This window comes from Haliotis asinina, chromosome 12 (assembly GCF_037392515.1).
Source record: "Haliotis asinina isolate JCU_RB_2024 chromosome 12, JCU_Hal_asi_v2, whole genome shotgun sequence".
In the NCBI taxonomy this organism is placed as follows: domain Eukaryota; kingdom Metazoa; phylum Mollusca; class Gastropoda; order Lepetellida; family Haliotidae; genus Haliotis; species Haliotis asinina.
Genome location: NC_090291.1, coordinates 21,445,675 through 21,468,611, shown reverse-complemented (window position 1 = coordinate 21,468,611; position 22,937 = coordinate 21,445,675). Strand labels below are relative to the sequence as shown.

Genomic DNA, 22,937 nt, shown 5'->3' with positions numbered 1-22,937 from the left:
TCTGACGGAACGAGGTAATTTTAAAAGTGTGCAATGATATTCCAAATTTCCACAATGCTCTTACAAGTGATTTGTCCTGAAGATTATGTATGTACATTTCAGTCTGAAATATTGATTTAATGGAACTATAGTGGCTGAGAAAAGTGGAAGTACAGATAGATTCATGCCAAGTTTGAATATATACATCTTTAAGTCTTTGTTTAAATATTGGCAAAAACATATTATCATCACCAACACTCTGGAACATCCAGGTGTGGAACATCTGAAGCCCAACACTGTTTTCCATTGTCATCGAGCTTCTTTAACACACGGTAACAATGATAGAGATAACGACAAATATCCATTTTAAGGAACTTTAACCAATATTTGATAACTCTTATACTTGGCTAGAAACAAACAATGCGTAGCGGCCTGTTTCCCCTATGACAGCTTTATTTGAAGCAAATTTCCTTATTCCCAGAAACGTCTTAAAATAAGTTACATGGACTTTTTCAATAGCTTCAAAATACTTGACTCCCCAAATTTCGGAGCCATATAGGAGTTGTTCAATGTTACATTTTGATATAATTATTTACAAACTTGGCAAAGGTTCTTTTCATCCGTCATTTTCAGTGACTTAAAATTACACACTGGGCCGTTTTGATCCATTGCCGTTTTCATCGGGTGCAGTATGTATTCCTGTAAACCTCAATATTTGATGTGACTTACGTCACAGCCTCTTTTACACTCATACTGAGAGAGGTGTTCCTGTGGTGCCCAGCGGCTGTAGTAAACTGATCCGTTGGTCTGCACAGGTATCACGGATCCTGTCTCCATTGTACAAGCAAGGTAATTTTGCATGTTGGTATTGAGCTGTATTTAAGTATATTATTTAATATGTCCAATGTTCTTCGACTGACAGATATATCTGAGGTATTTATTTCATCATAAGAACGTCACTGACACAGGTATTTTCTACTTTCGTTTTCAACCGTGAGACAGTTTTACTTTCGTTTTGACACAGACCGATTTCAAAAGTTCGTAACACCTCTTCAATCTCGGACTGTTTATTCACAAAGGTACGTATACCTAAGACTGGTTGTTGTGTAGAATAGCCTCTGCTCTTTCATAGTTTGTGATTGTACAATATTCTTGTTTCTTAATGCGTATGCGCTTCTGACCGGTGACCTGGGCTGCTAGTAATAACACTGACGCTGTGAAGCTGTGGAATTGTGATGTCGGAGTGTGTAGATGACAGAAAGTCACTTTTCTTTATTCAGAAGCATGAAAGGACTTTGTTTTGGACAGGGGTCGTGACTGCGGATGGGCTGTAAGAGGCGGTTTGCTGTGACACTTAAAAAGTGTGCATCACTGTGAGTGGGTATACCGATGTACGACTATTACAGCCACTAAGATTCTTTTTGATACATTTGCATTTGCATACATGATATATGTATTTATGAAAGTGTAATACAAAATATGTAAATTTGAAGTCAAAATCGTGGGAGTGTTTCCACCATGTTTTGAGGTTTGCAGGTTATTACTCTCTTTTGGCTTATTCAAACAATCAAACTATTTAGTTAGTGCGATACTGCTATGTACATTGTTTCGTACATGAGGACACCCACGCTGCAGCATGAAATGTGGTCTCTCTGATAGTCTCGTCGCTCTATGTTTTAAGTAATGCCGATGCTATCTATACCTTAAGTCATAACTGACCTCGCCACACCCCACCCATTTCACCCCACCTTACCGTACTGAGTACAGCCACTCTACAGGTTATACAACACCAAATGTTTTCCCATAGACTTCAATAGTATCCTTATATTTTCTTAAAAATCATACAGGCTATCAACAGCCATTCCATGTACACATGGACACAGTCTGGCCTGTAAGCTAAAAAAACCACAAGTTGTGGCCAACTTGTCCGGCACATTTGCCAAGCACAGGAAGCGGAACACATCAACCCCCAGCTCCGCACCAAATGTCACCTACTTCAAAATATATGCACACACATAAGCATAACCCATGGTGATAAAATGACAGCACTAAATGCTTAACATTCTGGTCAGTTTTAATAACAGGGTGGATATGCTTTTAAAACACATAAACATCTTGCACTATTTCATCCAATCACAGCTGTCACAGTCCTCTGTCCGTTCCTCCCTCGGGGAGCATGTGATGTTGATATAGTGTAGTGGAACCTCAAGTCAAACTAATAATATCTTTTTTTGAAAATATCTCTTACACCAAACAAAAAAATGAAACTTCCTGGTGTAAAGATTTTGGTGTTTGAAGTGCATTTCCTTTTGTTTGAAAGGAACGGAACATACCATGACTATGGCTGAGCCGTTGGATCCTCAGCAACGGCTGAAGCATGATCTGGGTGATGTCCCCTATTCTCTCCAGCTCCACCACATCGTCAACATCACACATGCAAAGCGTGTCTCCATATTGGATCGAATCGAGAAAGAAGAGTTGCATCCATGCGGCTATGAGGAAGAAGAAATCAGACGAAACAATTTCTTATCGCTACTGCATTTCACCACTCGTGGGAAAGGGAGAGCTCTGGAATTAAATTCCAAGGTTTGTGAACATCAACCGACCAATATAACAGCATTGGTGAACAAAGCCGTGATGAAAATGGCGACTGGGTATGAGTTTGAGTCACAAGAAGCTGTCGAGGAGCTGCATAAACTGAAGACTAGAGATGACTACAATCAGTTACTCGTGGTTGCCACAGCCGAGCAGGCGTACTGCATGTCTCGCATAGGCCCTCACCTGTATGTCAAAGCCATTGATCTTTATGAATATGCCATTAAAACATGCCCCGAACAGTACCTGTGGAAATTCGGATGTGCATTGACTTGTCGGAGATGTTTAGGGATGCCTAAATGTGTCAAGGACATGACACAGGAAAGGGTTATTGAGTTTTGCGAAAGAGCAGTACGATATCTTTTTGAAATTACTTCCCACTGCAAGAAGCAATCTCTGATTGCAAAAGCGTTTGTGGAGTTGGGGGACCTGTATCATTTACTGAATGAACCCGTTTGCCCTTTAACTCAGCAGATTGTTGATCAAGTCAAAAGAAAAGGTCCATCACTGACTGCGGAGGAATGCCTTGATAAAGCCCTTCAAACAGTCAAGAAGGCGTCTCTAAAAGATGAGTTCGTTCTTGGAAGATGTGGCAGACTTTTGCTTTATGAAAGATCTTACACTCAATATCCTGAGACTTTACGGGAATGCTATACGTTACTTAAGCAGGCATATGCTATCCGACCAAGTTCATTTATTTGTGATAATCTAGCGAAGATATTAGTTAAACTGGCAGCACAAAATTCTAGTGATGCCGGTGGACGCGGGCGCGGGCGCGGGCGCGGGCGTGGGCGAGGTCGTAGGCGTTCCCATGGTAGCTGGGGAAGCCATTATGAACATAGACAGCCTGGATATCACACAGGAGGCACTGAAATGCCATACAGAGATCACTCTGATAGAAGCGGATATGCCTCAGTAAGGAGTAGCATAGAAGAACCAGAGAGGCCACCTGCTGCTAAGTCATCACTAAATCCATTGGCTGCAGAATTTGTCCCAAACAAGCGGACGAGCAGCGACAAGCATCTCATGGCTGACAGTGCCTCAACTGATCTGGCTTCTGGGTTTGCGAAACTCTCAACAGAAATCCAAGTGCCACAACGAAACCAAATGCGAGGTGGCAGGTCTCCTCAGAGACTTAGCAAAATGCTTAACTCTCCAAAGAAGTTAACAAAATACCCTAATAACGAATATCTGATGAAGGCTGTGGGTTATCTTGAAGAATCAATTGATATGACCAAAGAATGCAATCACCACGCCATGCATCAATTAGGATTAAACTATAGGCGACTTGATATGCTGGAAAATGCAGAGGGACAGTTTCGTAAGATCATCGCTGATCCGAATGCTTCACCTTTTCACAAGAGTGTCGCATATGAACAGTTAGGCTTCTGTCTGTTTGAGAAGATCGAGGGAAGTCCGTATAGTGATGAGCAGAGACAGAGCTTCAGAGAGGACGGCATGCTAATGATGAGACGATCCATAGAACAAGCAACCATTATTGTTGCCCAGAGTCCAACAATGGGAAAAGATGCTTTAACTTCATGGGAAGCCCTACCAACACTGAAGCAGCTTCTAGAGAACGAACCAAACAAGACTGATAGTGTCAAGGAAGTAGCAAGTCTGTGTGCTCTAGTTGGCGCCCACAGAGAATCCGTAGAGTACTACAAACAACTGCTACTCGTGAAACCTGACGATCCTTCTTTGCTCTCTCAAGTCATTGAAGAATACATGTTTTCAGGAGATTTTGAAAATGCCCACTCATGCCTTCACCTTCTGTTGTGTACAAAAGAAGGACGACATATGGCCGACAAGAAAGAAGATTTAGTTTACCAAGTTTATCTTGGGATTGCTAAGAACCTACTCGGGTCCGAGCCCACTCCTTCCAGCAGAGACACCATACGGTCATGTTTTGAAAGTGCTTTCATTCACAGACATGGCTGCACGTCAAGTGAAGCTGACAGAACCTGGGACGTCTTTGTACTGGATGACCCCGAACAGACAAACGCTGAGGCACAAGCAATCCAGTCATGGTTCAGGGAAACCTGCGGCTTGTCTGTCATTCGAAATAATGAAAATGCTCTGGGTTATGAAGTTGAGCTAATCGCAGAAAGTAATGATATGAGTAAATGCAAATGTTTGGTTGTTGTGTTTGGCAAAGAGCCTGCTACCAAACGACTGGAGACTCTTGTTGCTATCGCTCGCAACTGCTACCTGGATGTAATACTTCCCGTACTGACCTGCCCACAGAAGGTTTTGCAGATCTTGAAAGACAAACGTCCAGTAGAGTTACCACCAGACTTTCTGACATGTCAACAATCTCAACCACTCATGAATATTTTTTTATCACTTCTTAACTTGGATTATACCAAATTTACATGGTTGGATGGAAACAATTAAATCTGCAGAAACAATAGATACATGTACATAAACATTTTATTGCCATAACCTGTTATACCAGGTGTTTGAAGTGGCCCCAGGTGACATTATACGGGGGATCATCAGGAGTCCCATTAGATGTCTTTGGAAATGACAACCAATATGTGTCTTCAGTCTGGCTTCCACAAGGTGATATTATACACTGACTGATTCAAAGTGAAGTAATGACAGATGCATGTAATACATCTGGAAGACAGAAAGCAAATTTACCTGCTTTGGTTGCAAACTGCTGTAATTTCATCTAGCTGTCCCAAATTAGAATTTGAAAGAGAAAAATATATCCACAAGTACTGTTATATTAGAACAGATATGCATCAAATGAATATCTATGTATCACCGATAAGTTAGGAACTTAATAAACCTTTCATTTCGGTATACTATCCTCAATATCTTGATATGTAACTCATTTGATGTACATTCTTTCTATCATACAGTTTATAAATAACTGTTATGTTGTGTTTTGTACATATTGGTTATGTACCTTTTATGCTGCAGTTTACAGCCTGCGTTTGTGAATGAAGTTCAGTAACAAAAGTAATTAATAGGATACTTATGAAAGGAACAATGTAACTGCTATATTTCCCCAAATTTAGCAGTGTATGAATAGCGTCTGACCGGCGACCCGCTGCGTGCTTGTGGCGGGCTTACAAGTTTATTCTAAGTACATTTTCCAAGGGTTAATATTTGACCACGTCTTTGACTAAGGGACATATTTCGAAAATAATTTACAATTGTGGTAGCTAGATGATGTCTGTATAGTCCATGATCAATCAAACAGTACCTTCCACAGATCAGTCTACTTATTTAACACAAACACTAGATGGGACTGGTCTAGAGAATTCTGTCAGCAAATTAATAATGTCTTTCTTTTCTGCTTTTCTGATTCAGATGGCAGTGACACTAAATGAAACAACAATGACCATCAAGTTATGATTTTACTAAATTTGCTTTTGCACATGTTTAAGTTTACCTCACTACAAGTAATTCTTTATTTTAAAACCATCGTTCAATTTCCTATTTTTGATACAGGACTGGTTACATGTTTACAGGACCGGCAGCATTGTTTAGTTATCAGCCCTGTGGGCTTCCTGTCTTTTTGTAGGAGTTTCATGCACCGAATTTAGTCTTTTTGAAGACAGAAGGTCACAACCCACGGTACAAGCCTATGCAGTAAGTGAGTGTGGTCTTCATAAATGCATCATAAATTATGCAAAGTCATATTTGGATATACGATTACTAGTTGTCAAGGTTATTTCATAAACTAGCTAGGTGTGTATTTGCTTCTAAGTTTATGAATTAATAGAAACGTGGTATTCGCATTTAGTGACCTTTACTTTACAACAACTGCATATTTTAACACGAAATCTTCCCCTACCATACATCATGTCATAATACACTCGATGAATCTGATGAATTGGCATGTCACTCTTATATAAAACAATATCTTTTTCTTCTTATAAATTAATTTAAGAAAACCTATTTACCACATTCTCTCTTCCAAATCCACGCACCTCCAGCCTACACAGACCTGTTTTGACGTGTGTCGCGCAAACAATAGTAACAGGTAACAGGTAATACAAGAGATTCATGGATGCCATTCGCACATGACACAGTAGAAGTACACAATCCACATAAATATATATCATATTGTTATGAAAATATTCACTATCATTTTTACCAATATTCATACCGCACTTAATATTGTTTTCCTTTTTAACAACTTTAAAGGAACATTTGATATTTGAATATGTTAAATATAAATGCTTTGTCAGCTGATTAAAGTTTACTTTTCATGGCATGGACTTCCTTATTATCATAAAGTAAGATGCGACACGTATATTTGTTTTTCCTGACGCGACCACTGAATGTAAAGAAGCAGATTCATTAACATCAAAGATTTATCTGATCCTGATTTAACCGAACATTAACAGAACGTTGGATGTCATTCATTGTGCCCAGTAGATGGTGATGACTTATCAGCCGCTGGGGTTACAGCACCATCAGCTGTTATGTCGGCACTAAGAGGTAACAAGATTAGTTGGCCACAAACTACCCGACGCTATCAAGATGAAGTTGACTCTGTAGCGCCACGAAGAGGTAAACTACAAAATGTCCAGACAGAGTGCAAGCCTGGTTATCTCGAAGTCCACGAGGACGTATTTTGTGCACAATCACCATGTACCTCTTATCACATGTAAACTGTTGTCCTATTACTGCCTGTTGCGAGAAGCACAGCTTCCCACATTTGCCCTCAAGCCCAGTATGATGAATGATATCTTACCACAATTCTGACATTCTTAAGATCTACAGTCTAAGTAAACTTATCCTCAGTACTTTTCGTTACACTCCACCACTGAGTCTAACAAAACCTTACGGGAGGTCGCGTCAGGTAAACTTTGAGATTGACCAATCAGAACACAGCTTACCAAATCGCGAAAGTGCACATTCGCACATCCCTTATGAACTTTTCATCTCGAAAAGGTTCGTACCCGAACGATTCCGAATGCAATTTAGCGTACGATCGCATCCGGGTGATGCACACGGCGTACGTACAGTCATGACAACGGTGAGTAAACAGTCGCTGAAAATAGTGTTTTCGGCAATATTCATGGATGTCATCTTGCGGAAATATTAGCTAATGGTAACCATGTCAACAGAAACCCCAAAGCGTATATACGGTCAAGTAACTGTGTTATATGCGGATTTTTGTTTGTGTCAGTGACCTGAATATTTTGAAAGTCCCTCCGATCCCTAAATAGTGGCCGTTGTCTGATTGGTTAAATCTATTTAACCGTCTCGCATTTGATTGGACTGTCATTGGTTGCTCAAAGGTTATCTGACGCGACCTTCTACTAGGTTTTGTTAGACTCAGTGGTGAAGTGTAACGAAATACACTGAGAAGAAGTTTACTTAGACTGTTAAGATCTATAGAATCTTTCTCATCATTACGTGTACAAAAATAAAGATTAAGGCTGGAATAGTTCAGATCTCAAAGTTTCTGTATCAGACCCTGTACGACGTATAGGGTATGTGAGTGTGACACTTAATCTCAGAACTTCTGCAGTTGTCTCATCAACCTAGACAATGTGATACAATTATCTTTTCTGGTCTCGGGGACATTGAATGATTTCATACACCTGGTATTGAGCGCATCACCCTAGACAATGTAATACAACTTACCTATCTCTTCTTGGGGATATTGAAGGATTTCATGCAAGGGGAGTTGAGAACCCGGTATATGCCTTACGCTTACACGTTGGTCTATACAAGCAATTATCAACCGTCACTGATAATTATAATCGAACCTCGATCAAAACACAAATCGACTGGCTACAAGACATCATTTTCCCACTACATATACATGTATATGTGATGAAAGGGAATATCATTTAAATATATGGTGGGTTTATCCGGTTCAAACGGTCTAACCTTCTCTCACTAGGATACTTTTGCCCAATATGCTAATGCACTGTCAATGGAACATTTAATGACCTTGAATAATATATTGGTTCGTAATCTGCACTCAAATAAACATCTGGAAAGATGGGCACTGTAGATGGGTGTCGATTACATCAGTTTATGTGAAAAAAATACACTTCAAGTGGAGAAGGAACATGATTCTAAACTATGCTGGTAACAAGCTGTAATTATATTCCATAAAAAGGTGTCACTAGATATATGTTAAGTAATCTTGAGATAGTTTTATAGTGTAGCAGGGACATCTCATTGGGACATTACAATAGTCGATGATCCTCCGATAACGGCTATCATGTCATTTACCATGGGAGCTCAAGGTCATTAACGGCCTCCATTCTCCAGCCAATGCCAGATTCAACGAAGCATACACTTATTCAAATGTTCAATGTCCAATAGGCCGTTCCATCCCATAGCAGGATGGTGCCGGTGAGAGTGGCCGGTGTTGGCACACCATTACTGAGCCACCCTGAGCCGATCGTTCTGGCCCTAACGACAAGGAACCGTTCGTTATGTCTACTACGTACTCGCTGGTCAGAGAAACTAAAGTTAACCTCCATTCATCCGAAAACGCCACTGTTGCCCAACCGTATAATCTGTCCACTCTCGACACCACCGACTGTATTCACAGTTCTTCACTCGGAAGAAACAGATGTTGGCTCGACGCCTGTATCAACGATTGCCTGTGAAAACTTAATGCTGTGTCTTCCAACATGTCAACTGCACGTAGCCGTTACGGACGCGGCATGTTATCAGAAGTTAACAATCCCCACGCCAACACATATTTGAAAAAACAAATCATCTGACAGTGACTTAAAGTCCAACTTGGTGGGGTTTTTTTCGAATAGGCCCAATCGTTTCCATGGAAATAATGATAAATGTACATGCCCTAAGTCTGTGAATGCAAAAGCACCGCTTTAAGATCTCTTTGATATATCTGCCAAGTCTTGTAGAAAGACGTTGAAGGGTGATCCGGAAGAAGCCCACTCCTCACTTTTGGATCAATATGGATCAAGATAACCTACATGTTCCCTGCTCTGAGCGGTATAGCCGAAATCTGACCCCTCTTGCGTGCGACGTTCTGGGCCCCGTTTCACAAAACTATCGTGAGCTTAGGATCTCGTAACTTTTCTCGTAGCATTTGCACCTCCTATGTTACAGTACACCAGGTACAAATGCTACGAGGAAAGTTACGAAGCAACAGTTTTGTGAAACGGGCCCCTGGAACGTAAGACAATACAATGACGTCATGTATTCCATGAAAAGGACGTCAGATTTAGTTGTGGAATTATGTTGAACGTTTTATGCACACTGATTCCAAAGCAGCATTTAACCATCCTACAGCTAATTACTAACTTGCTGCTATCAAATTATATGAGAGTTATAACGGATCTCTTTTATCAACCCCTGATTACGAAAATGATCAATAAATAGCAAATGTATAATCTGATACTGGCCTGAGGCCATATATGTAGCATACTGTATAGCTTTACACAATCAGTTTCGTCAAATAAAGTGTCAAATACAGATAATTTAATCTGACAAGTTTAATATAATCATAAATATTTCTAATGATAATGTATGACACCAAATTTTACAACATTCTCGGAAAAAAGTATACACATTTTTTCAAAAGTACAAATGACGTATGTTCGAAAGAAAACTAGAAAATGACAACATTCTTCTGCATTGATTTTCCACAGAGACTTGAGAGTTTTATAGGCAGACACACGGTGAAAAAAAATCAATGGGTTGAAATTGATCAATTATGTCTTCATTGTACATTAGAAAACAAATCCATAAAAAATGGCTTTTCATATAACAAAATTTCAGAGGCTAGATATTAGAAACAATGACAAGCTCTGTCGTTATATGTAGCTACTTTACTGGGTGATCCAAACATATTTCCGCTCAGCTCGCCTTGTGACGATGGAAGATATACGAAATTTGCACCATCAAAGACGCTAAGGATATATAAATATTGTAGTCATTCAGGTTCAAGCTTGTGCTGAAACGAACTATCAACACATATACATGTCTGTTTGAAAAAGAGGTGTTAGTGTATACATTGCGCCCACGTAACGATTTTTGTGTCTTGAAACTGATTAAATAACGTTTCCTAGATCTCAGAGTAATGATGGGTGTTTTTCTGGTGACGTATTACTTGCCTTAGTACCGATGAAAATGCCGTTCTCGGACATTCATATAAGGCTTGTCGCCCTGTAGTGAAATAAGTGGCTGGTGAGCAGCGCAAGCACAGCAGACGCCAGAAACTAGGCTGATATCCCGGACGTGATAGGTACGTAATACCAGTCGGTACAACAATGGGGAATAGTTGATTATTTTGTCGTTCGAAAAGTGACACATTTCGAGGCGTTTCCATAAAAAAGTGACATCAGACGATGTGTAGTTACCATACAAACTGGAGCAGTCTACGTTCTGAGTTATACCCGTAAGTACGAAAATAAGGTTTGTGTTCAAACTTCAGTTTGTCTACAGTGACATCTGATCATAGCCCAAACGTGACAAAATACTAGACGACCCGGCTGAAGGGCCTGGTGTTCACATTGTCGACATTTTACATACTGTATTGATGGGTGATAAAGCGTATATTAACTAAATATTAATTGCCGACCAGCGTTTCCCCAAGCAGAAACTATTGGCGGGAAAACCCCTCGTCTATGTGTGGTATGCGCTGTGCTATTTTTGGACGGAACATTCTCGATATGGTGCTTTTGTGTTTGCCCAGAGACAGACGCTTTAAGGCGAGTGTATCTTCTAATTCTGTCTCATTGAATCTGACAGAGACTATTTCTTCACGCTTGACGGTAAAAGCCACGAGATTGTGCTTCCGAAGGTGTGACAGAAAGTCTGAAAAGGCCATCTTGTTGAGACACCACAGACTGTCCGTTTGATGAGGTCGTAAAATGATTGACAATGCACCTGGCCCAGTGGTTACACATGTAGTGTGTTGTTTTGTTTTATTGTGCTTAATATCGTACCTTTCAGTATTTTAGACCAAACTTGGTAGATATAATAAACTGAACCTATGGTTGTGCCATTTGCTGTTTACAGATATTTTGGCATTTTTATTTTTTTGGTTTTCCATGGAACGTTTTGGTCTTAGAATAATGGGAAGGGTAGGCTTCGTTTCCAGTGCCAACTCAAAAACCGTTCAATATTTTTCTGCAAAACTTAGTAGATAAAGCAATCAGAACCTAAAGTGGTGCTTTTTGCTAATTACTTGGTTTTTGCGAGTTACAATTTTCTCGGTTTCCGTGGAAACGTTTCTGACTAGTCCCAAAAGTGAGAGATATATTGCATTTCCGGAGCACAACTCGAAAACTTCTTAATATCTGTCAGCAATACGTGGTAGATATGTGTGGCCGACCCCAAAGTGGTGCCTTTTGTTATTTGACGATTTTTGTCATTGTATTTTTCTTGGTTTCCTTGGAAACTATTCGTAGTTAGTCCCAAAAGGGAGGGATGGGCTCCGTACTGGAGAACGCCTTAAAAACTTCTTAGCATCTCTCTGCAAAACTTGGCAGACCTGTGGACTAGACTACAAAGTGGTGCCTTTTGCTACTTGCAAATGTTTTGCGTTTCTATTTTTCCCGGTTTCTATGGAAACAATTCTTGAAAGGGAGGGGTGGGCTTCGTTTTCGTTTCATGATTTCGACGGAAACGATTCAAACTTAGTCTAAAAAAACATCAAGTAATTGTCAGACGATTTGTCTTTATGAGGGGGCCGGGGGATATGGCATCTTCTGATGAATCTTGTTCAGTGTAGATCTGCACAATGGGATTTATATAATATCAATTTCGTACCAGACAGCCAAACAATTCTAACAGGGGAGCCTCGTTTTGAGATTTCCACAATTTCCAGGTTTCATTTGTCAAAGCTAGCTGCCCGACAGAGCACGCTGTACGGCGTGTTTGCGAGGATGAGAAGGAGCGTGGTGTTGCATTATACAAGTGCTTAGATGTATCAAATCACACTGATTAATATTTACGTATCCATCTAAATTAATTAGTCTAAAGACCCGTGAAAGCCGGGGGTAGAATAGGTCTTCAGCAACCCATGCTTGCTTTAAAAGGCAACTCAGCTTGTCGTAAGAGGCGACTAACGGGATCGGGTGGTCAGGCTCGCTGATTTGGTTGGCACATGTCATCGGTTCCCAGGTGAGCAGATCAATGTCCATGCTGTTGATCACTGGATTGTCAGGTCCGGACTCGATTATTTGCAGACAGACAGATTTACAGACATTGTAATTTGGTTTAATTACAATCAGTTACTGTCAAGGAATATTTTCCATCCAGAAATCTGTTACTTTAACCCATGATGCATGCTATTTTAACCCATGGTGCAACAGTAATGATTCAAAAGAGAGTTGGGGAATGAAGATACAAGGATTTGACATGCGTACCACGTGTATAGGAAAGGTAAATCTAAGAGCACTTGGGGTGAGAAACTCTCTTTATCAAGACTCCAAGTGTGTGGTCTAGCATTATTTCTAACATTACAGGTCTTTACAGAGGTGTACTGTGTTTGAAGTGTGTTACTTTTAGTTCAAGCTAAACCATCTCAAGTATACAAGTGTTAGCTGTTACACAACGACGAGATACGTTGACACGGCTTTGAATTCTGACTGTCGTAAAGCTAAGCGTTTTACCAGTTGTTTTAATGTCAATTGGTGATAGGAAATATGTTGACTAAATATCCAGAAAGCTTCTGGTACTTTTTTCTGTGATGTACAAGTGTGCAACAACTGATAGGCACCATGACATGACGTAACGCTATTATTGATGATACACTCAACACCCTCATGTTTTTGTTTGCATCAGGTCGTGGAATATTCCAGGATAAGATGGATGAGGACAGACTGAAGGACTTCCCAAACAGCTTCCAACTGGAAGAGTTTGTATCGCTCCGTCAGGGAAGATGCAGAGCTGCTATCAAGAACTGTACGAAAGAAACATTCGACTCCGAGTTTGAAGAAATAAGAAATGAAAATTTCTTAACACTTGTCTTGTTTAAGTTGGGTGACACAGAAGAAGCGATGAAGATGAATGAACGCGCACTATTAAAGGATCCAAATAATATTGTTGGACTTGCCAACAGAGTGTATATCAGGTCCTGGCTAGGGTATGGGATAGATGCTGATGTTACATTTGAAAAACTGGAAACATTAAGGCAATCAAGTAATTTTGAAACACTTTATGATTCAGCCCTCGGAGAGAAAGCCTACAGCTACACACGCATGGGACCCAAGTTTTATCATCGAGCAATTGATTTGTTTGAGGATGTTATCAAACGACATCCAGATGACTATTTGCTGATATTCGGTCTTGCTCTCACGTACAGAAGATGCCTGTCTCAGTATATATTCTCCGTAAACCCAGTACAGGACATTGGAGATAGAATTACTTGTGCAATCAACCATATGGTGACAGTTGTACAGAACTGCAAGGCATCCGATCTTGTAGGGAAGTCCTATATTCAGCTTGGAGAACTGTACACGATGCTAGATAACTGTGAGTATCCACTGACTAAGGAAGTCGTGTCACGTGTCAATATTAAGCGTATTATGAGTACAAGTGATTGCTACAAAAAGGCTTATGAAGTGGCTAGTAATTGGTTTGTTCTCGAGAGGGCTGGGCAGTATTTCCGCAAACTTGGAGCGAATCGACTTGCACTAGATCTCCTAACTAAGGCTTTAAATAAGAGGGAAGGTTCTACATTTGCTCACTATCAGTTAGCTATGGTGTATAAAACAATGATTAATCCGAAAACCTCAAACTCAACATTTATGAAAGAGGGAACGAGGTCAGTGTCATCTAGTTTGGGAGGCAATGAAAATGATGAAACTCCAGGTACTGACGCCCACAATAACGATACGGAAGTTGCTCTGGTTCAAGCACTGTACCACGTGAAGCGATCAATCAAGATATCAAATGGAAGCAATACTAAAGCTGTGTATGAACTTGGCATGCTGAACGTCATGATGGGGAGAACACAGGAAGCTCTTGAACAATTTAGAAAACTGATACAAAAGGACCAACCATATGCTTTACCTTTCGAGAAGGCTAATGCCTATGAGCAACTTGGCCTGTGCTATCGTGCTATGAGTGCGGATCGTGCATTTACACAACAGGACCAGAACCGTTTTAAGAAGGAATGTCAACGAATGTTGACGAAAGCAATCGAAGAAGCTGCAAAAGCTGTCATTGAAGTTCCGGGCATACAGTCTTCAAATATATTTGAATCATGGCAGTGCCTGCCAACACTGGAGGAACTTCTTCTCTCCGACACCGAAGATTCAGCAGAAAACATGAACAGTATGAAGGAAATGGCAAGGCTTCGAGGACTGATGCGAAAGTACAGGTCTTCTCTGGCTATGTATAAGGAGATAATGGCCCTGTACCCTGGTCATAAAGCAGGTGTGGACGTTCTGAAAGGTATTATCACAAGTTATCTCAGTCTGGGAGAATACGAGAATGTCCTTTCAGCTGTTTATATTCTACAGAGCACTTATTCAAACACTGATGTTTCAAGAAGGAAGGAATTTTGCACCAGTGTGTTTTTAGAATGTGGTCTGTATTTTCTAGAACAATGTCAATACGAATCTTTAAAAGAATGTTTTCAAAATAGTTTTAAGACTGCTTATCCAGTCTGTGTAGGCCAGGAATCTGACTGTTTTGATGTCATGATTCTTGAAGAATTTGAAAGTGATTCGTCAGACACGGAAGAACTGAGAAGCTGCATGGAGTACCTGGGACTGCGCTGTACAAGAAATGATGAGGGGGTAGCCGCGGGGACGCTGGAGATGTCAGGTGTTACCTCCATCATAGAGAGCAGTCGGACCCTCATCATCTATATCGCACACGATATCCTGTCTAAGAAATTGTCCTTCTACTGCGAAATCGCATGCGATATTCTGGCAAGAGATAACAACAACAGCTTCTGCCTACGTAACATCGTGATTGTTTCAGATTGTCCATGCGTGCCCAGCTGGTTGAAAAGGTATAGTTGCGTTGAGTACAGACGAATAGTAGGCGGAAAACCTCAATCGCCCCAGGACCAGAAGTGGATCCGTGAGCTCTGTTGTAAATTACTGAATGTCAAGGGTACAAGACATTAAACTGGTTACAGGAGCGGATATAGCTTTTTAAGAAAGGGAGGTGCACACTCTTGACAAAGGGGGTAGGAGTAGAGGGTGATTTTGGGTTCACACAACATATTTCTTCATATTTCAGTGTTCCCTCCAATGTAAACATTAGTCGTCCGATTCACGAAATTCACCCGACTGTTGATTAAAAACTGTTCACTTTTCGTTGAGGCACACAGATGAAACATGGTTTTGTATTCCCAAACAAAAACAACACATAGCTGTGTCAGTCTGAACAGCGCCACAAGGAGTGACAGTGTGTCTCACCCGCTCAGTACGGGTGCTCTAATGACACCACGATGTCCAGGCTTGCTGACCTGCAGATGTGTACATGGCCATAAGTTTTACTTTTAAGACAAGGAACTGGTCACGTAAACCTAATGCCATGGTCAGCGAGCCTTACTACCCAATCCCTACAGTTGCCACGTGTACGACAAGCGTGTGTTGGTGAAGATCAGTTCTCTCCGTGATCTTACAATAGCAATGTGCAAATACGAATCATTTGATGCCTCTCCCGCCACTCGAGTGAGTGAGTTTAGTTTTACGCCGCACTCAGCAATATTCCAGCTATATGGCGGCGGTCTGTAAATAATCGAGTCTGGACAGACAATCCAGTGACCCACACCATGAGCACCGATCTGCACAATTGGAAACCGATGTCACGTGTCAACCAAGTCAGCGAGCCTGACCACCCAATCCCGTTAGTCGCCTCTTGCGACAAGCCCCGCCACTCGAAGACCGATACATCATATTTCACTAGAAATGCGGCATAGCTCCTATATATCTATTGTATAAACGCAATTGAGATATTGTGCGCAGTGATTACTGCAATTTAGTCATGCTTTACAAACATGGACCATCAAATGTAAAATCAACGAACGTTTACTGAAATATTTCTGCAGAGGATGTATAAATATTTCAACAAAGTGATGACAGTGTTGGATGTGGAACAGTTCTCTTAGTTATCATTATGTAACAATAAAAATGCATAGTGGGTTAGGAACCGCCTCCGTTGTGTACGAGCGTCCGCCTGGAGTGCGGAAGGTCACGGGTTCGATCCTCGGTCGCATCATACCAAAAGACGTTAAAATATGGTACTTAATTGTCGGTCCCTGCCTGGCGCTCGCCATTGATGGGTCCAGCAAGGACTGTTCGGTTCTGAGTCAAATATTCTTAGGTGCGGCGTTAAGCCGCATTTCATTCCACATATGGGTTATGAAGAATTTCATTTACATATACAGAGGTTAGCATATTGGTCCCATGTTGTGGTTTTTTGTTATTTGTTTGTTTTGTTTTTGTTTTGTTTTTTGTTGTTTTGTTTTTGTTTTGTTTTTTTGTTGTTTTTTTGGGGGGGGGGGTGTTTTGTGTGTTTGTGTTTTTTGTGTTTTGTTTTGGTTTTTTTTTTCTTCAACATGTCATCCCCCCCTGTATTTAATGTTGAAAGACACCTTTCCTCCACATAAGGTAAATGTACCACAACTCAAATTGTCACTAACGGGGTCTTAGCACTGTATAATAATACACTATATTGTGCTAAGACCCCGCTAGTGACAGTACATACCTTGATTGCAGTTTTTAGCGTTATAAGCTCCGGTGCGTGCTTTTGAAAACAGCATCGTGGATCCGTGTTAAACCTGCCCCCTAGTAACCTGAGTTTATTGCTAATGGACTAGAAGGACTGCCCGGTGGACTTGGTCAAGTCGTGTCAACCTATCACCGCCAAGCTGAAGGTGTCACGTAAAATCACTTCGTGGTGTTTTGTTTTCTTGTTGAATATTGTGTACTCTTAGCTTATCATTGAGTACATACACTACAAATACATTATTTTAGGTGTCCTCCCATTTGTGAGAACTCCCAGTTGTGAGACACATTAATTAATGGTTGAGTGCACGCAGGTGGTGCTTCCTCCTCCCTACAATGAAAGTGGGTACAGCCCGCATGCTGAAGAACACACACGGGAGGCATGGTTCATTAATGAGTTACTTAAAGGTCACATGCAACCAAAAAATCAAACATAATTAAAACACAATTATCACTTATTCATGACATATAATATACATTGCTGCTTTTAAAAAAACAAATAAACAAAATTATAAGCGTACAATCGCGATTCAAAAGTGCAATATCTTGTACTTGGGCTTACTTCCCCCGAAACGAAGCCCTCGGGAGACCGAACCCAGTCATAGCGGGTGGATATGCACTCAAGTGTAACGACGGGTTCCGATTGGCTGTTTCATTTGCTGATATGCTGAGGGGTCATTGTGTGTACAGAAAGATGATCTGTTTGATGGGCATTTTAGAAGTATAGCCAGTCACAAGAAAGTAAGAACCTTTGCAGATAACAACTTCTTTTTGTGTACTTGATGCGTCGTTTCAGTATGGATTCATATACTGTTGTCAAACAAAATCATATACACGAAAAGAAGTCGTTATCCATGAAGAATGTATATAGAGATGTTGGGTTTGGAAAATACATGTTCTCTGAATTTGCGCTCGATCCAATAAAAAAACATGTCAGTAGAAATGGTAAACTACTGCATGGCTGGAATCTGTCATTCGTCAAGTACAAAGCAGGACTTGAAACTGACAAGAGTTTGCACCAGTTTCCGTCAGATCCAGTCATCCGAAAAAAATGAATGTACATGTAGTTTGTTTGCAACCCACAGACATAAAAACCTGTCATGTGTATCACACGTGCCTAATTACATAATGTGGCAGACACGGGACTCGGGTGCACGAGTCATAAATCAACTCATTTTCTTTATGTCGTATAGTCTGATAGGTGTTAAGTTCAAATTGCACGTGGTCAATGATTGAAGCTGTGTATTGCATGTTGTCTTTAGCAGACAGGCAGATAGACATATAGGTGTAAATAAACCAGACACTGAGCTTTCTCTGTGACAGAGACTGCTTACCACAATCAACAAGCTGTTTTGCGTAACGAGTAGATTATTTACTTGTTTGTGTACACAACCAAGATTAGACTACTGCTCACGACCTTAGACCCTGGGCATGCATACTGTTCCAAGCTCCGCGAAACTATTCACTGCGCATGCGTTATGGACGCAGCGCAGCACAGCTGTTGAAACCAGTTTTCCCCCCAGCGCTGGGGGGAATTTAGTGAAACGTTTGAACTCCGATTTCGCGGGCTTTTTTCTCATTGCGTTTTTTTCAACTTTATAGGTTGAATTGGCATTTTTTATGATTTGTTTCGGTAAGTGCACACCGAAAGGTACCAGAATCTGCAAAGTTGTGTTTTACGTTGCATGTGACCTTTAACACAGAAGATGTTATTTGTTAAAGAGCATTTATTGTTTTCAATAAAGAACATCGACAGATACAGAAAGAAAGAAATGGATTATCAAAGACATGGAGCGGCAAGGCAGACATCGGCACTACAGTAGCAGAAGTGCCTGAGGCGTGTTTTGACCTTCACTTAACTTTTGTATTGCCGTTGTTGGAATGTCAGCATTGTCATGATGGACAATATGCCATTGCCATTATGACAGTCGCAGCTGTCACAATGACAAATCTGTTTCAATTTTATGTTCGATGTATTTTGTCTGTTATAAATAAGGATTTACTTTTGGCAACATAGTGGGGATATAGGTTTACTGCTGCCACAGTTTCATCACATTTTAAGTCTGCAACTTAACAACCATTATTGTCATTTTGACTGCTTTTCTGTAGTCTTGGCAATAAAGATGACTTCATTGTGACATTTACAGTTTTCCTTACAGCCCGTGGTTGTTAGGCTGACAATGTAACATATCAAATTTGACAATAAGTTGATAACTATTTGACAATACAAAGACAACTATTTGACAATAGACACAAAACCTAAGTTGGTTGTCAATACGTTATCGCTTGTCAAATAGACAACTTCTATATTCATCTAAGGCTCCGTCTGACTACACCTTTTTAGCTGTCAAACTACACCTTGATCGAATTCCTTCGTCTGAACCACCACTAGATCGGATCTTCGTGCATAACACCTTCCGATCCCACTGTTGTTGAAAGGAAATATACATGTATATAGATTCGTTGTTATTGAGCGTATATAGTATAAACCATATACACAGATGCATGGGACCAGCACATCATCAGTATAAACCATATACACGGATGCATGGAACCAGTACATCCTTTAGTATAAACCATATACACAGATGCATGGGACCAGTACATCCTTCGTATAAACCATATACACGGATACATGGGACCAGTACATCCTTCGTATAAACCATATACACGGATGCATGGGACCAGTACATCCTTTAAAATAAACCATATACACGGATGCATGGGACCAGTACGTCCTTAGTATAAACCATATACACGGATGCATGGGACCAGTACATCCTTTAGCATAAACCATATACACGGATGCATGGGACCAGTACATCCTTAGTATAAACCATATACACGGATGCATGGGACCAGTACATCCTTCGTATAAACCATATACACGGATGCATGGGACCAGTACATCCTTCATATAAACCATATACACGGATGCATGGGACCAGTACATCCTTCGTATAAACCATATACACGGATGCATGGGACCAGTACGTCCTCAGTATAAACCATATACACGGATGCATGGGACCAGTACATTCTTTAGCATAAACCATATACACAGATGCATGGGACCAGTACATCCTTAGTATAAACCATATACAAGGATGCATGGGACCAGTACATCCTTTAGCATAAACCATATACACGGATACATGGGACCAGTACATCCTTCGTATAAACCATATACACGGATGCATGGGACCAGTACATCCTTTAGTATAAACCATATACACGGATGCATGGGACCAGTACATCCTTCGTATAAACCATATACACGGATGCATGGGACCAGTACATCCTTTAGTATAAACCATATACACGGATGCATGGGACCAGTACATCCTTAGTATAAACCATATACACGGATGCATGGGACCAGTACATCCTTCGTATAAACCATATACACGGATGCATGGGACCAGTACATTCTTTAGCATAAACCATATACACGGATGCATGGGACCAGTACATCCTTCGTATAAACCATATACACGGATGCATGGGACCAGTACGTCCTTAGTATAAACCATATACACGGATGCATGGGACCAGTACATTCTTTAGCATAAACCATATACACAGATGCATGGGACCAGTACGTCCTTAGTATAAACCATATACACGGATGCATGGGACCAGTACATTCTTTAGCATAAACCATATACACGGATGCATGGGACCAGTACATCCTTTAGTATAAACCATATACACGGATGCATGGGACCAGTACATCCTTCGTATAAACCATATACACGGATGCATGGGACCAGTACATCCTTTAGTATAAACCATATACACGGATGCATGGGACCAGTACATCCTTTAGTATAAACCATATACACGGATGCATGGGACCAGTACATCCTTAGTATAAACCAATATACCACATGGTACATATGTAAATATATAGCATAACCAACCACACACATACACAATGTATTCATTAGTGAACGATTTTTTTTTAAAGTAGGGTTATTCAAAAAAGGAGAACCGTTTCACAACTATTGATGTTATGTCTTCAGATTTTCCTTTGTCATTGAACGTCAGATGAACATAGATTTTGTCATGATTGACCAAAGTACCATTCACTAGGCTATTCTGCATCACGTCATTTACCACGAAACGTCAAACTCATTAATATCGCGGGGACGATGGGGGTAGCTTAATGATTAATGCGTCCGCTCGTCACGCGATTCGATTCGACTCCTCACATAGGTGCAATGGGTGTCCCCCGTCGTCATATTGTTGTAATATTGGTAAAAGCGGCGTTAAAACCCAAACTCACTCCTTGATATGATGGGAATCCGCCTCTATCCTCAAGGCCATCCTGGCAGGGACAAGGGACAAGGAATACACCCACTCAAACGTCCAGCGTCAGCTTCTGCCCCGGCCATTAGTCCAAGAGGGTACTGCCAACTTCGGTGAGAGTGGTCGGCAGTTGTTGGCTATCCTATTCCATGGGAGACAACTCTGGATCGACTGAGTGCAGATCCTGATCATGTTGCGACTAATCAGTACACGCTTTCTGCGCTCAAGATGGCGTTGTTATCCCGTAACGCCAAACTACGTCCATTTCCGCGCGCAAATGACACCACGTGTCATAGACGGATCCAGAGAGGGGTTGAGTATAGTATAAGTTTATTAGATGACCATTGAAAGAGGGTGAAATTGAAGTGTGCTCCGCCACTTCTAAAAAAACTGTATTGGCATGGGCGGATGCAGGAAATTTTAAAGGTAGGGACTCTGGGGTTCCAACCCCCTATGGCTCCGCCAACGCAAAACAAATCTTCAGTGTGGCCTTTCGTCCAACATATGTCATATTTGGGATTTCACTCTCTTAGTAAATTACAAGTTCTAGTACTTTTGGGGGGTTTGAGTCACATGCGGGATTCGAATCCGCACCCTCAGTCAGGCAAAAAATCGCCAGCACACGAAGTCACACACCTCGCCTGCTCAGCCACCGCGACTTCCTGAGCGGGCGAGGCAGCTGATTCGAATCCACCAAAGCCATGTTGGCTGTTAATGACAGTATCAGAGCCTGACTGCCTCTGATTTCACTTTTGAGTGCCAAGAATTAAAAGATTGGGAGTCTATCATTAGCGGAAAGACTTTTGATCATGTTATTTTTTCAACGTTACCAAAGGCTTGAATTTGTGTTTTATACTCTATGTTGGTCCCTTCCCCCCGTTTTTTTCTGGGGGCATCTCTGGAGGAAGTTCATCTCCAGTTTGCGAGGCGCTGTTACCATGATTCCCTAACACTTGCAGTCGTCCCGATTCGCCTGTAGCAGCACATGGTAGATCTGATCACATCAACGTTATATTTGTCTGGGGCGTAACTGCCATTGTGAGAAAAGTCCGGGCATACATATATTTGTTTGCGAAAAAAAGGTTGGGTAAGCCCTCCATACTATCTAAATATAAAGATTTGCAACCTATCGGGCTTACACGAAAACACTGACTGGCTACGCGCTTGGTAACATGCTAGTTACTGACTGTAAAACTTTCAGGGCTCTTGCCTCAGTGTAATGTCTTGCTCCAGCTTTCATCATGCAACCCACGTGTCAAACAAGTTTAACTGGGCTTAAAACAGAACAACTTCTAGTCTGGTATTCTCACTGATATGTACAGCTAAATACTATCACGTTTCAAAGTAACTTCGAGTTTACCCCGAATATTTATACGTGCACATCGTGAAAAC

The 22,937-nt window shown here is 41.0% G+C and overlaps 3 protein-coding genes across 3 annotated transcripts in view; all 3 read left to right on the top strand.

Annotated features, from left to right (window-relative positions):
• Positions 1 to 14,463, top strand: part of LOC137257430 (large ribosomal subunit protein eL14-like) — a 125,361-nt gene extending 110,898 nt beyond the window's left edge. Inside the window, exon 6 of the mRNA XM_067794762.1 lies at positions 14,453 to 14,463. The gene's annotated coding sequence lies outside the window, so the exon portion shown is untranslated. The remainder of the gene's footprint in view (positions 1 to 14,452) is intronic.
• Positions 716 to 6,800, top strand: LOC137258277 (uncharacterized). The gene is made up of 2 exons (XM_067795903.1): positions 716 to 828; positions 2,300 to 6,800. The coding sequence occupies exon 2, from the start codon at positions 2,314 to 2,316 to the stop codon at positions 4,969 to 4,971; it is 2,658 nt and encodes an 885-aa protein (XP_067652004.1). The 5' UTR covers positions 716 to 828; positions 2,300 to 2,313; the 3' UTR covers positions 4,972 to 6,800.
• Positions 10,789 to 16,581, top strand: LOC137258278 (uncharacterized). Its single transcript, XM_067795904.1, has 2 exons — positions 10,789 to 10,936; positions 13,330 to 16,581. The coding sequence occupies exon 2, from the start codon at positions 13,353 to 13,355 to the stop codon at positions 15,624 to 15,626; it is 2,274 nt and encodes a 757-aa protein (XP_067652005.1). The 5' UTR covers positions 10,789 to 10,936; positions 13,330 to 13,352; the 3' UTR covers positions 15,627 to 16,581.
• The last annotated feature ends 6,356 nt before the right edge of the window (positions 16,582 to 22,937 follow it).